The 14,036-nt window shown below is 38.2% G+C and overlaps 1 protein-coding gene across 1 annotated transcript; it reads left to right on the top strand.

Annotated features, from left to right (window-relative positions):
* Nucleotides 1-670: 670 nt before the first annotated feature.
* Nucleotides 671-5,828, top strand: FGFR1OP2 (FGFR1 oncogene partner 2). The gene is made up of 5 exons (XM_008944908.1): nucleotides 671-805; nucleotides 1,911-2,028; nucleotides 2,898-3,040; nucleotides 4,635-4,748; nucleotides 5,383-5,828. Exons 1-5 carry the CDS (start codon nucleotides 671-673, stop codon nucleotides 5,518-5,520), a joined length of 648 nt encoding a protein of 215 aa, XP_008943156.1. The 3' UTR covers nucleotides 5,521-5,828.
* Nucleotides 5,829-14,036: the final 8,208 nt, after the last annotated feature.

Here is a 14,036-nt window from a genome sequence, read left to right as displayed (position 1 = left end):
ATTTCCTGAAACAATCAATAAGCCTTACATCAATAAGGCCGATAACTGCTAAACTTCTATCGTTGCTGTCTGATTGCTGAAGAACTGTTCAAGGAGTTCAAGCAGATTTCCTCTTCAGTGCAAAAAGTAGCACAATGTTTCTTAAAAGAAAAATTTAGGCTGCAAATCTCAGTCTTGAATCTTAGATAGATTATCAAGCACGAATATGAAAAAAATTCCATGTAAAGGCCAATATTTGGAATTGCTACTATGGGCAAGCATTTTGCAAGTTTAGCAATTAACTAATTCAGGTAATATAATAGTCTTTTTTGTCTGTCTCTCTCTGCTACTTACAGAAGGACATGCACTGCTTGCTTTCCATACATTCGGTAATACTCTTGCACTTAGCATATGGATATTCTCCTCATAATGGAGTTTACTTTGGTTTTCTTGCTCTGATATATGGTCTCAACAAGAATTAATAAAGGAAAGGTAGACTTTAGGGTATTCTTAGAGGTACATACATTTTTCCTACTCCTAAAAGACAATAAAATGACAAATGTTTCTGGACAAAAGGTAGTATTCAGCTGCTTTAGACTTAAACAAAAGTAGTTCTATATCACATAGCTGTTTGTCCTCTGTGTAACAAACCGGTGGTGGTGTGAAAATGACACATTTCTGTTCTTTAGAAATGAGTTGCACAATTGAGCGAGCCTTGGCAGATGCCAAAGCTCTGGTGGAGCGGCTAAGGGAACATGACAACGCAGCAGAAGCCCTTATTGAACAGACGACAGCTCTTAACAAGCGGGTTGAAGCAATGAAACAGGTTTGTTTTCCAACTTTGTTTACTCCATTAAAAGAACAACTTGGAAACACATAATTTAAAATAATTTTTGTGTGATACTGTGCAATCAGTATGTTACTTGGTTAATCCTTTAATGCTATATGAAGTATTTTCACCATAGGTGTGACTATGATCTAAAATAGGTCATTTATATATTTAGTTTGATCCTGTGAAGAATTTTTCTCTGTTGCTCTAGTTTAAATATTGAAAACTAGCATTTATTTGAAGAACACTGGTAGAAATGGGGTTGGTATCTTACAAAGCACTGTGTGGTGTCTTGTGTTTTGCTCTTCTGTGAAATAATACTTGTTCTATTTCAAGGTGCATGTTTAATCAGAGGCCCTCTCATACTTTCTTCTGTTTAGAATAGTTAATCTCTTCACTGTCTCGTCTTGTTTCAGAGTACCCTCTTAGGCTTTTTTGTGACTATTTCCATTCTGATGTTAAGCTATTCAAGGCATGTTGTTAGACTTTCCTCTGGAAAAACATTAAGGTGTCTACTGACTTTCCAGATGGGAGTTGATCTGGTCGTTTTAATACAACACAGGGTGTGGTAACGGGCCTGCAAAATAATAAAACCCTGCCTGTGGTTCGCACCTGTAAGACTAGTCGTGCAGAGACTTCATAACTTCAGATCAAGAGTATTGAATTTACCTGTTTGTCAGGATTCATTCAGTCAGATCCATGCGAGTTGAACTCATGCAACCATGTGATTTAAGGTAATGGGAAGCCACAGTAAGTACCTAGAGGTTACCCCCTTGTGGTTTTTCTTGACCATATGTATATCAGTTTTAAATTACTGATATTTGATCTGCATTAATTGAAGGTTAAATAATGCCCACTACACACATTGAGGTATGAAACCTGTTTAAAAACAAGGGTGGTGTGATGCTTTGGTGTCTCTAAAGGGCAGTACGTTGGTAACACCTTCAGAAGTGTCTGTGTGATACCGTTATTTAAAAACAAGCATTATCTTGCTGGTAACATGCTTTGACAGACAATAGAACAGTTCCTTTGTGATTGCTTACCTTCAGTTACTCAAATATGTTGTGGTTCTGTTTTGTTTGTTTGTTTTTTTCATGACTAGTACCAAGAAGAAATTCAAGAGCTCAATGAAGTAGCAAGACATCGCCCTCGGTCAATGTTAGTGATGGGTATCCAGCAAGAAAACAGGCAGATTAGGGAATTACAACAGGAAAATAAAGGTAAAACACGATTATTCTATCCTTTTCAAGTTCCAGCCTGCACCAGTGGAATCAGTGAGACTTTTACAGTTAATTATTCTCAAGAAGTTATTTTTTTCTTCTGTCTATCAGTTAACTGTTCTTAATGAAATCTAATAGAGTCCCAATGATGTCCAACCACTGGGACTGTGATTAACCAAAAGACAGAGTTGTGGAAAATTACTTTTTCAGTCTTTTTCTAATTTTCAGCACAAGTGAGGAGATAAATATAACTTAATTCTGCCATATAGATATCTTATTTGGAAATGTGTTTTCCAACTGCTAAAAATAACTCATTTAGGAGCAGTCAGGACAAGTTGTAGTATAAGTGTGGTGTAGAGTTCTTTCTGGAATTCTGTTCCTCTTGGAATACCGTAGATATTGTAACAGGTATATTCAACAAAAGAGTCAATGATCTCCATTTGTATGAATCTTATCTGAGGAGTTATTTGTCCTTTGACTGTAGTATATTTGGAGCACAAGCATTTTTTTAACTCTTATTTTACCAATATTTACTGCAGATTGGAACAGATCTGTAAACTTATTTCTAGCTAATGTACAGTGTAGTTTATAGATGTCAGAGTGAAGCTCCTCAGAGACACTCAAGATGTCAGCCAAAGGGACTGAATATGAAGTCATATCAAAAAAAGACCTTCTGTTTCTGACTAAACAAGAATTTTGAACATGTGGGCAGTCACCATTGAAGACATTGGCAAAGCCTACTTAGATTTTTATGGTGCAAGGAGAGAGGACACAATTAAGGGCTTACTTTGGCTTTATGAAGCTGAAAGTACTTGTGTATTTTGTTTCAGTTCTTCTCTGTTTAACTGAATTTAAAATTATATTGGCAGAACTACGCACGTCTCTTGAAGAACATCAGTCTGCTTTGGAACTCATAATGAGCAAGTACAGAGAACAGATGTTTAGGTTGCTTATGGCAAGCAAAAAGGATGATCCAAGTATAATAATGAAGTTAAAAGAACAACATTCCAAGGTAATAACTTCTTTTTTCCCTTTGTGTTTCTTAGTTAACACTTAATTTGTAGTGGATCAGTTCAAAGCTTGCTTTGTTGTGCTGTTTATGTCACTATACTAACAAGTTCTAATTTTTATAATCCAATCCATGAAACCTGAACAGGAAACTTAAGTCAACCTTACTACCTTCTCATTTATTTAAGCTTTTAACAAGTAGCATTTCATTACTGTGTCTACTTAATTTACTTCTGGTTTGCTTTGGCCTTTAAGGCAACTGCTTACTTGCAAATCCCCACAGATCTCGGTAGTACTTAGACTCTTTAACTTATGACTGTGAATCCTACAAGTAGTTAGTAAACTCGTGCTTACTGCGGAGAGTAGTAGGAGGAAGCTTTTAAATTCAATGTACCAATATTTTTTCCCTCCTAAATTTTGTAGATTTTTTAAAAAAAATATTTTAAAAGCCCTCTTGAATATTGAATAACTGACCATACACTTCTTTTCCTGCTTCAACCCTTGATTCTTGTTTCAGTACTGGACAGAATTGCCAAGTAGAATCCAGGGCAGCCTGAGATGCTTGAAAGGGGGTGAAAGTTGCTGGTATCAGGTGTGCTTCATCTTAAGGCTTTTGAAAACTAGAAAAGCAAAGCACCATTAGGCAGCATTTTTGTAAACTATCATGAGTGAGGTATAAATGAGTATTCAGCAGCTTTGTATAAAATCAAGATGTGGTTTTATAGCATTGATATATAGTTTAAGCTTTTTTAATGTATTTTCAGGAAAATTTATTATTCTAGATCAAAACAGGAACTTTATTATATACATTTTAGATTAATTGTAATCAGAGAGCAGTGTAACTGCGTAGGCAAACATTAGTTTTACATGTTTGAGAATCTTTGACCTTAACAAACCAAGTCTGCAAAGCAGAGTTAGAGTCTGCATACTGGGAAGACATAGTTTAAGAATTGATGCTTTTTTTTATATCTTTACAAAATCACATGTATGTAATATGTCCATATTAGCACTGGAGAGTCAATGACACTACTTCAATTGGTAGGAAAGTTTACTGGATTAGAACTGTATCTTTAACAAAACAAACTCCTGAAAAATGACAGGTATATATCTTCTCCAAAGTAGTTAACTTCACAGATAGTATAACATTTTACAGCCTCAGGAGTATCAAGACAAGAGGATAAAATTGTATGTATCCAGAAAAGGACTTTTAAATTTCATTTAGGAATACCTCTCTGGAATAAAAGCTTGGGGTAAAAAAAAAAAAAAAAAAAAAAGTTCTTTAAACAGGAGATATAGGCTTTGGCGTTTTGTTTAAATCTGCTCACACAAGAATGCCTAATGAAGAGGATTTATCTCCCTTAACCTGATACTTCGGATTTCTGCAGTTCCATGATTTATTGTTCTGATCAGCTTTCACATTCAATAAGACTGAGAAATCTTTGAAGCAGAATCTTTTTCTGTTTCTGAAATTCAGGTCTGTGTTCGCATTTTTATTGAGTGGTATAGCAGTTAAAAATGCACATTTAATGCTTTGCTTGTTTTTAATAATGCAGAAAATCTAGTACTAAAGCCATCATTGTTTAACTTTTACATGTTAGGAGCTGCAAGTGCACATGGACCAGATCACAGAAATGGCAGCAGTGATGAGAAAAGCCATTGAAATTGATGAAAAGCAGGGCTGTAAAGAGCAGGAACGTATCACTCAGCTCGAGGTAAGCAGGAGGTCAGAACAGCAGTGGCACCCATAGCAAGGCAGTAAATGTTATCACAGTTATTTCAGGTGAGTTCCTGTACCAGCCACTCATAGTGCTGTTTTGTTGCACTTCCCATGTTGGAGGACAAGGGATTTGTATTTATATACTGGCTTAAAGCTTTCTTATTTTTGAAGTCTCTGAGTGTAGCAGAAAGCCAGGAAATAATACAAGTTCACCTTAATAAGACACTAGGATGCAAATAATACCAAATACTAGGATGCAAATAATACCAAAGAGAATCAACACTACTGCTCTTCAAGTACTAGCAAAGCAGTTTGTTATGGGACAGGGTGTATGGAAAGAACAGGGCTTTTTTTTTTTTTTTTTTTAAGTGCAACATTTGAACCTACTTTTCTTACCTATCTTTGTGTTTTGACCTTTTTTTTTTTTTTTTTACCCTTTCTATGCTTAATGCTGATTCAGGAGAGCAGGAGGGTCAGGGTTAGTTTTAGAAGATAACATAGCACTACCTGACTGCAAATCAGTATTTCTGCCCTTAGACATGTTTGGAGTAGAGGGGAGGTTATTAACATTGTTGTCTTGACTTCTTTCTGGAGTTGTATTACACGCCTTTTTCTTTCTCTGGCTATAGCAGGAAAACAAAGGCTTGAGAGAAATTCTGCAGATAACTAGAGAATCATTTCTGAACCTCAAGAAAGAAGATGCATCAGAGAGCACATCCCTGTCAGGATTAGTAACAAGCAGTGATTTGAGCCTGAGGAAAAGCTGAAGACTATGGAAGTCAACAAGCTTCAGTTGCACACTTTACAGAGTATCAGGGGGTCACTTGTCAAGCACTTGTTACTGAATAGGGCACCAGCAAGATAATGCATCTGAAACTCCAGTTTAGTGGCTTTTATACTGTGTAAAATGAAATCTGTGTTCTGCAAAATCCTTAGCGACAGATCGATTGCCATAGATCTGACTTCAGTGGGAAATGGATTAGTGCACTTACTGAATTGGGAATTATTTTTATATTAACTCATTTTACAGATAAGACAAGCTTTCACATTATTTATATAAATTCTTGCTCATACAAAGTTTCTCTGCACCTATTATATCATAAAGGTAAGACTTAGTCTTATCTCTGGCTAAATAGTTGTAACATATGAACATGCTTTGTGCACAATCCAAATTACATTTTTGCCTTTTAGTAGGTTTATAATAAATTTTCATTTTGCAACAAACTTGTTTAATGGAAAAGGTGCATAGGCAGCGTAAAACTTTAAAAGATTTCTGTTATTTAGACACAGGCTATCCTGTTCAAATATAAGTGAAATTAAAAATAAGCAATGCTTTTGCAGTGGTTCAATATTTGGTTTAAATTGAAAAAGTTTGTTCAAAATTTGTACTTAACTGGATTTTCAAAACATGGAAAGAGCTGCTCCCACTTTATTGATTTCTGGAACACAGGTAGCACAGGGTAATTATGCTTTAGTTTTTTACTTTTCTGAGAGGAAAACAGGCTCAGTTCTCTATAGGTAAAAGGCCACATTGGTCCCATCTATTTCTTCTGCAATTGCCTGCCCAAGCTTCCTAGCTGGGAACCAGCAATTTGAAAGCATCCAAACAGCAACAGCAGAAATGTTTTTGGGGAAGGAGGGAGAAGCTCTATGGCAAAGTTGGCAGCCTGCGTGCCTGCAAGCAATGCTCTTAAACTTTTCTTTAGGTACTGGTCATCAAGAATGTTTTTAGGTAATTTTCAAGGTATGTGGTACTTTTGCACTAGGAAAGGCTCCAATCTGCTCTGCTGACAGACTGCTCATTTTTCTTCCTGAAATACTTGCAAAGTGAAAAGGAGCTGGCTTTCCTAGACCAAGTGCTACACAAGAGGTAAAGAGTAAAGAGGTGCTGAAATAATTCATATTTGGCTGTTGTCAGACTTGGCCAAAGCAGCAGGCATGTTGCTGGTACTGGCATGTATCGTCATCTTCTGTCCCGCACATTAACCTATTCTTTACTTGGAAAGTGTCCTCAAGCAGAGTGAAAGCTTTCAACACAGGGAACTGCAGACCTACAAATGACACCCACCATTGAACTCAGCTAGCAAAATGAGTTGAATTCCTATTCTGAAGTCAACTATTAATCTATTAAACTATTTTCCAGTGTTGACTCAGTACAGCTTCCCCAGTCTCAGGGTAAATGCACCACAGTTCTAAGGGGGAATATTGAGTTGCTGGTGAGCTTATTTATGGGGAGCTTAATATTTCTGTTCTGTTGCTGTCAGCTGCTGCCCTCCTTCCTGTAGTGCTTTTAAGAGAAAAAAGTAAAGTGGTGAGAAATAAATTGTTTAGGAGACAATAAATGCTAGTTTTTAGCTTTATATGCTAGGAAATGCAGCTGAAAGGACAGATAAATCAAGCTCTCTGAATTTTCACAGTGCTTTTTTTTTTGTAAGTGGAAAAACTGCTCCTTCTTTCCAGAGCATCTTAGCTTGTTTCTAGGCTTAAGACTATATTGAGGACATTCATGTGCATGGAAAAAAGTTTTAGCCATTTCCAAACTTGTTAAACATCGGGGGGGTGGATTTTTTCAGAACATTTTAGCTCACACACAAAATGTACTTGTCTGCTATTACCTGTGAAACTTTGCCATTGCTTCTATAATTCAGATTTTTGCATTTCTGCTGTAGCTTCCAAGCTGGTGACTTATCAAAAGCGACATTTTTTTTTTTAATGGAGTGTTTTGTTGTTGCAAACTTATGAGAAACTTGGCGTTCAGTTGATGAAGTTATTGTTTTTACAAGTGTCTTTCCAGCCATACACTGGTGTCAGAGGCATTAGTATCCATTGAGTGCAGTTTCACAGCTGACTTTCTGCTTTGTCTTTCAAATGCAATCTCCAGAGTTGTATAACGGACACGGGGTTGTTAGTCTGTGGCAATTGTTTAAGGTTGCTCTATTATGAAATAATGCTTGATTAGTGTTTATTTTTGTAAATTTAAAAAAATGTGACTTAATTTATCTACTCCTAGTCTTCACGTTTGATATGTCTCCCCTTTTGTTCCCCTGACCTGATCACTTTAGGATTTCAAAGAACCTTCACAGCGTGTGGAATGACTGTTTTTCATTGCATACCTGTTATTTTTGTAATGCAGATGGCTTGAAAGAATTTATGGCTAGAATTGTGTACTGTATAGTAAACTTATTTTATCAATAAAGCTGACTGAAAATAATGGATGTCTTCCCGATTAAAGCAAAGTACTGAATCTGAAGTGAGCCTTGTAAGTAACATGTAAGAAAAACAGTTTTGCCATTTACTCGGCTTATTGTTATACTCCAAGGCAGGCCAGCCAATTTCTAGTGCTTTTATTCATCTTGCCATATAGCAGAAAAAAAACCTCTCTGTAAAGTCTTCATTTGCTCTTTCTTTGAAAACTAATACTCACTTCTACACAGGCATTTAGCCATCTTTCAGATGAACCACTGGAACTGTTTACTGACAATGAAAATATGGCATGAATATATATGACATGAAAATCTGTGATCAGGGTTCATTACAATACATATTTTTGTCAGGTTTTAAAAAGAAAAAGAAATTGGCAAATGAAATTTTAAAGTCGCTTATTACATTTTCAAATTCATAGCGTAGAAAGTAGGAAAGATGGAAATGGAGGGCTAATGCCACAAAAATAAGCACAGAGCAAGACACTGCAGTTACCACAAATCCCAGAGACGGACTATAATCGACACTACTACATTGTGTAATAAAACTGTGCAAGACCCACAAACTCTGTGATCAGGTACCCTGGTTTAGGTCTGTAAGTCAATCCATATGAAACACTAACAAAGTCATAGGTGATCGCAATTTTTTTCTGCAATAGAAAGTTACAATTTATTTTTAAAAATACAGCCAAAATAGAATTTACCCATTTAGCCAGGTCTCAAGACATTTTTACAGTAGTTTTGTTTTTTTTTTACACAACCACAAGATGACAATAGTAATGTAATACTTACACTGAAACGATGTGCTAGCAAACTGTGAAGGCTGAGCAAAATGAACAGACCCATTTCAAAACAGAGAGACTTGACTCCCACTGACACTGAAGATCACAGAGAGAGGAAATGTATGGACAGGTCAGTTTGTAACTGCAGAAGGTATTGCAATGGATGTGCTTTTGAAAAAAGCTTAAAATAAAACAATTATTTGCACCAGTATGAAACAAACAACCTAAACCTACATATATATATGTACAACACCTACTTCCATTAAACATGTTTGAGTGAGCTTATTTTATGTGTAACATTGCTGCCATCTTTAAATGACAGGAATCAAAAATGTATACAATTTTTTTTCCATGTGATTTATATTAAGATGATTTTTAGTGCTCTTAACAGTGAAAATTTTAAAGCTGTTGAAACTGAATTTTCCCTTTCATTGGCAAAGAGACTACTTATATTTTGGATAGTAAATGCCACAGTTTGGTTAAATCCTGATTGGGTATGAAAATTGTCAGATTGCTGAAGATCAATAAGTTGAAAAATAAAGGTGAAAGGAAGAAGTCATAAAAATAATGATATGTTTTAACATCCATGGTGGAGTGAGCTTCAATTTTCACCTTTTTGTTAACTGATGAACAATGTTACTGAAGAGCATGAAAGAAACCAGTAACATTAGCCAGCCTTCCATTCTGTAACAAAGAACATTTATTCACAAGACTATGAATGACAATAAATCACACAGGTGGTAACGTGATAACACATCATCACAAAAAATAGCTGTTAGAAACACAAGGGGCCTGAGCTGAAGGTAAATTAATACCCTCCAGTTAACTGAGCAGCAGTTACCTTAAAAAAAAGAAACCAAGAAACCCAGAACTTCACTGTTTAGCCTTTCCATGACCTGTTGTATTATTCTCAGATGACTTCAATGGTTAACATCCAGAAATAAAAAAAAAACACATTCATCCCAGTATTAATTTACCTGTTTTAAAACTCCCATTCCTGAGAAAACTCAGTTATGCCTCATTCTTTATCAGAAGCATGAATTTATAGTTTACAAATTATTAATGAAGTCATTGTTAAATGATTATTGAAAAATCTTTATGAGCAAAGTAAGCAGCGCGAAGCAAAAACATGCAGTATGGAATCCAGCTTCTAGATCATTGTGAAGACAAGAGAGTACTTGCCAGGCAGCATAGACCAGCTGCACTGGACCTTTGAATCAATACTGAACTTCAGATGAAAATGTATTACTATGAAAAAATGTAAGAAAATTTTGGGGGAAAAAAAAGGTTACTTACCAGCAGCCAGAGCTCTTTGCCTTGTGTTGTGTGTGTGCACATTTGCTCTATCAAGGTCCAAACGTCAGAGGTATTCCGGATCATAAAATGGGGCTTTTTTGGTCTTCACAGTACTGTGGGTATGTGCTCACATCTGTTTTCCTTGACTTGACAGCAAGCAAAAACTTAGAACATCCTGCCAGCCACACACAGGCAGGGAGAAGGGTATCTGGTTATCACATGTGTGGACAACACACAATTAGCTGGAACCTCTCTGAGATAAGCAACTCTCCTTTATGTGCACATCCATATAGACGACCACATCACAGATAATTAACTGTCCCAGTATTGTCCGAGAAAGGTGACTGGCAGAGACTTCTTGGTTCTTTGGATGAAGATGTCTTAAACTAGTTGTCCAGTTTGCAAAGACAGTTAAGAGAGCCATCCTTGAGCAAAGCCCACACCCCAAGTGTGGTCCGAGAACTATCAGAGTACATCCTGACCACTGGTGAAGACTCACCCACACCGTTCGAGAGCGGCGATACAGTCCGTTACCTAGTTTGGAGGTGGTTATCCTGTTTGATTTCTCAGCTGGTCAAGAGAACTAGATTAAAGATAATCTGAAAGTCTCTCTCCCGTGCAAAGAAGATGACAATACTCTCTCACTGCCCAACAAGTGAAGGGAAATCCCAGACCTGAAAAATACAGGATTTAAAAAGAAATAAACATGGATGGCTGAATTTCCTGATTCAGTGGTCTGGCAGAAATCCTGGACAAAGTGAAACAGATTTGCCAGGAAAAGAACAGTAAAACGTGTGGGAAGGGAAAAAGTCACCCATCGAGATTTGGATCTTCTGCTGCCCAGCAGAGGTGACAGGCATAAAAAAGGAACAGCAGGTACAGGCTTTGAACACCTGAATTTAAACAACCTGATGTGAAACATGACCCAAGGTTCTTGTGCTTTTGAGTTAACACGTCCTAAGAAAGTACTCTTGACCCAGTAGTCAGTGGTAATGGCAGTTCACATGTTACTGAAGTAGGCTAACTTGTACTCAGACCAGGTCATGAAGAGGAAGCAGCAACAGAAATCCAAAGAAATACATTTGAGGCCGCCCTCTCTAAAATGGCTCTCTGTCAAAAAAGCAAATAAAAACAAAAGCAAAAAAGCAGCATACCAACAATGGAAAGGCAGCTGAATCCCCATCAAGGACTGTAAGAACCTCGCCAGGCATGCAGAGATGCAGTCAGGAAAGCTAAGGCTCATCTAGAACTGAAATTGACCCAAGATATCAAGAACAAGGTGTTCTTCAGGTAGGTGAGCAGTAAGCAGCACCACAGGGAAGACACAGGCCCACTGCCTGATGGCAGGGAGGCTACTCACTAATGCCAACAAGGCAGAGCTTCTCACTGTCTTCTCTGCCTCTCTCTTTACTAGCATAGCTGGACCACAAAGCACAAGATCAAGTTGCTGCGACAATGAATGTGTTAACCCACCAGTAATGGGTTTACAGCCTCTTGCAAGGGCTCAACTCACATAAATCCATGTGCCCACACATAATCCACCCCAGGGTCTTAAAAGAAGTGGCTGGCATTGATGCAAGTCCAGTCTATAATCTTTGAAATGTCTTAGAGATGCTGATATAAAGATTTTTTTTTTATGCCAAGAACCATCAGTCACAGTGACGGCTTCCCCAGGGATGTGGTGTGTCCCCATCTCTGGAGGTTTTCAGGATGTGTTTGGACAGGGATGGCAGATAATCTCATCTAGGCTCCCTTTCCCATGAAAGGTGGGACTGGATGATCTTTCAAGGTCCCTTCCAAAAAAATATGCACCATGATAAAGATGGAGGAGCTGACGGATTTAAACCCTGAAGATCTATGTCTGTAGAAACACAGGTGTTCTCTCAGCTGTTTCTGAAGTTGGACAGTACCATGCAAGAGGCTGCATCAGCTGAACCTTTTGGACAGCTCTAAACAAAGAACTCCATATCACACCCGAGGCTCGAGCTATGGAGTGAAATATTCCTGTGAGGGCGTGAGAGAGTTTTGCACAGTGTACAGCATTTAGAAGGAAAACGAGCTTTTTTTTCTCCCATCTTACTATTATCTGTGTTACGTGAATTGGAGAATATTGGAGTAAAACTATTCCAAGAGTATTGGAACACCTGGGAAACCACCTCCAAAATATTCAGGAGCAATGTGGTGTCAGCTTCCTTAAAAGGTTTAACACGGAGGACTGTAACTCTCTAATGCCTGCTGCGGTCAGAAGGGGGCTAGGGGTAGCACAAGACTAGAAAGTGGGGTCCGAATTCCTAAGGAGAACTGAACTGAAGAATGATGTACCTCTCACCTGCAAACCTGGCCCTGCAGATAGCAAGGTGGGCCTTTAACCCCTGGGGAGAGAACAAGCACAACATATTGGCAGCAACAGTCTTTCATATTTCCATAAACCCTGCTGATGAGATGCAGACCTCCTGAGATGCAGAGGAGGAGTCCTCGGGCTGCCCTCCAGGGAACACAGATGAAGAGCTTGGATCAATCCTGCACCCTTCACAAGGTAGACTGGGAAGAGCTCAGCTGCCACGGCCAGCTCCGACGCTGACGGCTCTCCTGCAGCACCTCAGTAAGTGCCATGGCAGAGCCAGGGGCTGGTTCCATCCCATCAGGGGTCCTCAGCAGCGAGCACTTTGGTCTGTGGTATTGGATATGGCTGATCCTCTAGTACAGCCTCAGACTACAGAGCTTGGTTGGAGGAAGATCCAAGCAGCTCAGTTAAGTGGAATTGAAAACAACAGAGAAATTCAGTGTCAGAGGCAGCTCTCTTCATTCTTTTTGGCTGAACTTTGGATTGAAATCCTCAGGTGGTGAGAAAAACTACAGAACTCATCCAAGCCTCATAGAGTAGTCTTTTGGTGTTAGGGTGGCCTTGAAACTTGTAGTGTAGGGTGGGCAAAGGCCCCCTTTTAAGCTGATATTTTGGCCAAGCAATTTCTGGTACAACCATGTGTTCCTTCACTGGGTGAGGCCCTTCCTCACCCAATGCTGCCAGAGAAAGAGAAGGTTCATGGTAAATACAACCCGGCCTTGGGCCATGATTTAGGTAATTCTAAATGCTAGTGTCAGAGGTAGATCACCACTTCTTGTAGGATACTTCTCTCATTTTAAGCAACAGATGCTACACGTGCCAGGGATGTATAACTTCCTGTTGCAAAAGGAAGCAAGAAGCAGCCCTGTGTCAGAGTTCTCTTCACCGAGGCACATACCTCAGGATAGAAATCATCTAAACCCATCCCTAGATGGAGCTATGGAGTATGACTGAGAAAACATGTATGAACTATCTAGACCTGTTTCTAATAAGGAAAGGAAAAAGCAGCAGAGACCATGCTCCCATAGGGAGGGGCACTGGATTTGAAAAATTCACATTTAAAAAATAATCATATGAGACTGGTTGGAAAAGAGAACTATGTAGCTAAAGGCTAACCATAAAAAATAAATATACTAAGACAAGTTAAGAGGTATCTGGAATGCCTCCATCGTCATGCACTGAGTATGAAAGAGGGATGAGCAGTGTGAAAAAGTTAAAGCTTTTGCTTTAACTTCCAAAATCAGAAAAAACAGAAGGATACGCTCTTTGAATGCCTGCAGTATACACCTGTCTGTTAGTTTTTCATAGTATAAAACAGTTGATATCCACCAAGATGTAATACCATGACACAGTATTCCTTTGTACCCCCACAGCACTCAGTACTGACCCTCTGCTGCTTCACTTTGGATCAACTGCATCAATGTATCATCAGAATTTTTAAAAATGGGAACTCCTCTACTTTCCCTGTACTTGTAATGGAAAACTTGTCCAGTGTTTCATTCAACTAGGAAAAAATCTCTTCTCAAAACATTAGGAAAAAGTAAGTTTGTTTGAAACTGTCCTGTTTCCAAAGAAACACTGGCCTTTTCAGGATGTTTTAACATATATTTCCCATTTGATCAGTGAGAAAGAACTAGCAGCAAAACACTGAAAACACAACT

The sequence above is a fragment of the Merops nubicus genome, unplaced genomic scaffold, assembly GCF_000691845.1.
Source record: "Merops nubicus isolate BGI_N331 unplaced genomic scaffold, ASM69184v1 scaffold31187, whole genome shotgun sequence".
Classification (NCBI taxonomy): domain Eukaryota; kingdom Metazoa; phylum Chordata; class Aves; order Coraciiformes; family Meropidae; genus Merops; species Merops nubicus.
The sequence above is the reverse complement of the archived record's forward strand: the minus strand, read 5'-3'. Positions and strand labels throughout refer to the sequence as shown.

Coding starts and splice junctions, on each gene's coding strand:
- FGFR1OP2 (XM_008944908.1), top strand. CDS start 671: ATGAGTTGCACAATTGAGCGAGCCTTGGCAGATGCCAAAGCTCTGGTG. Junction 2,029..2,897: donor ATTACAACAGGAAAATAAAG/GTAAAACACGAT, acceptor TTATATTGGCAG/AACTACGCACGTCTCTTGAA. Junction 3,041..4,634: donor TAAAAGAACAACATTCCAAG/GTAATAACTTCT, acceptor TTTACATGTTAG/GAGCTGCAAGTGCACATGGA.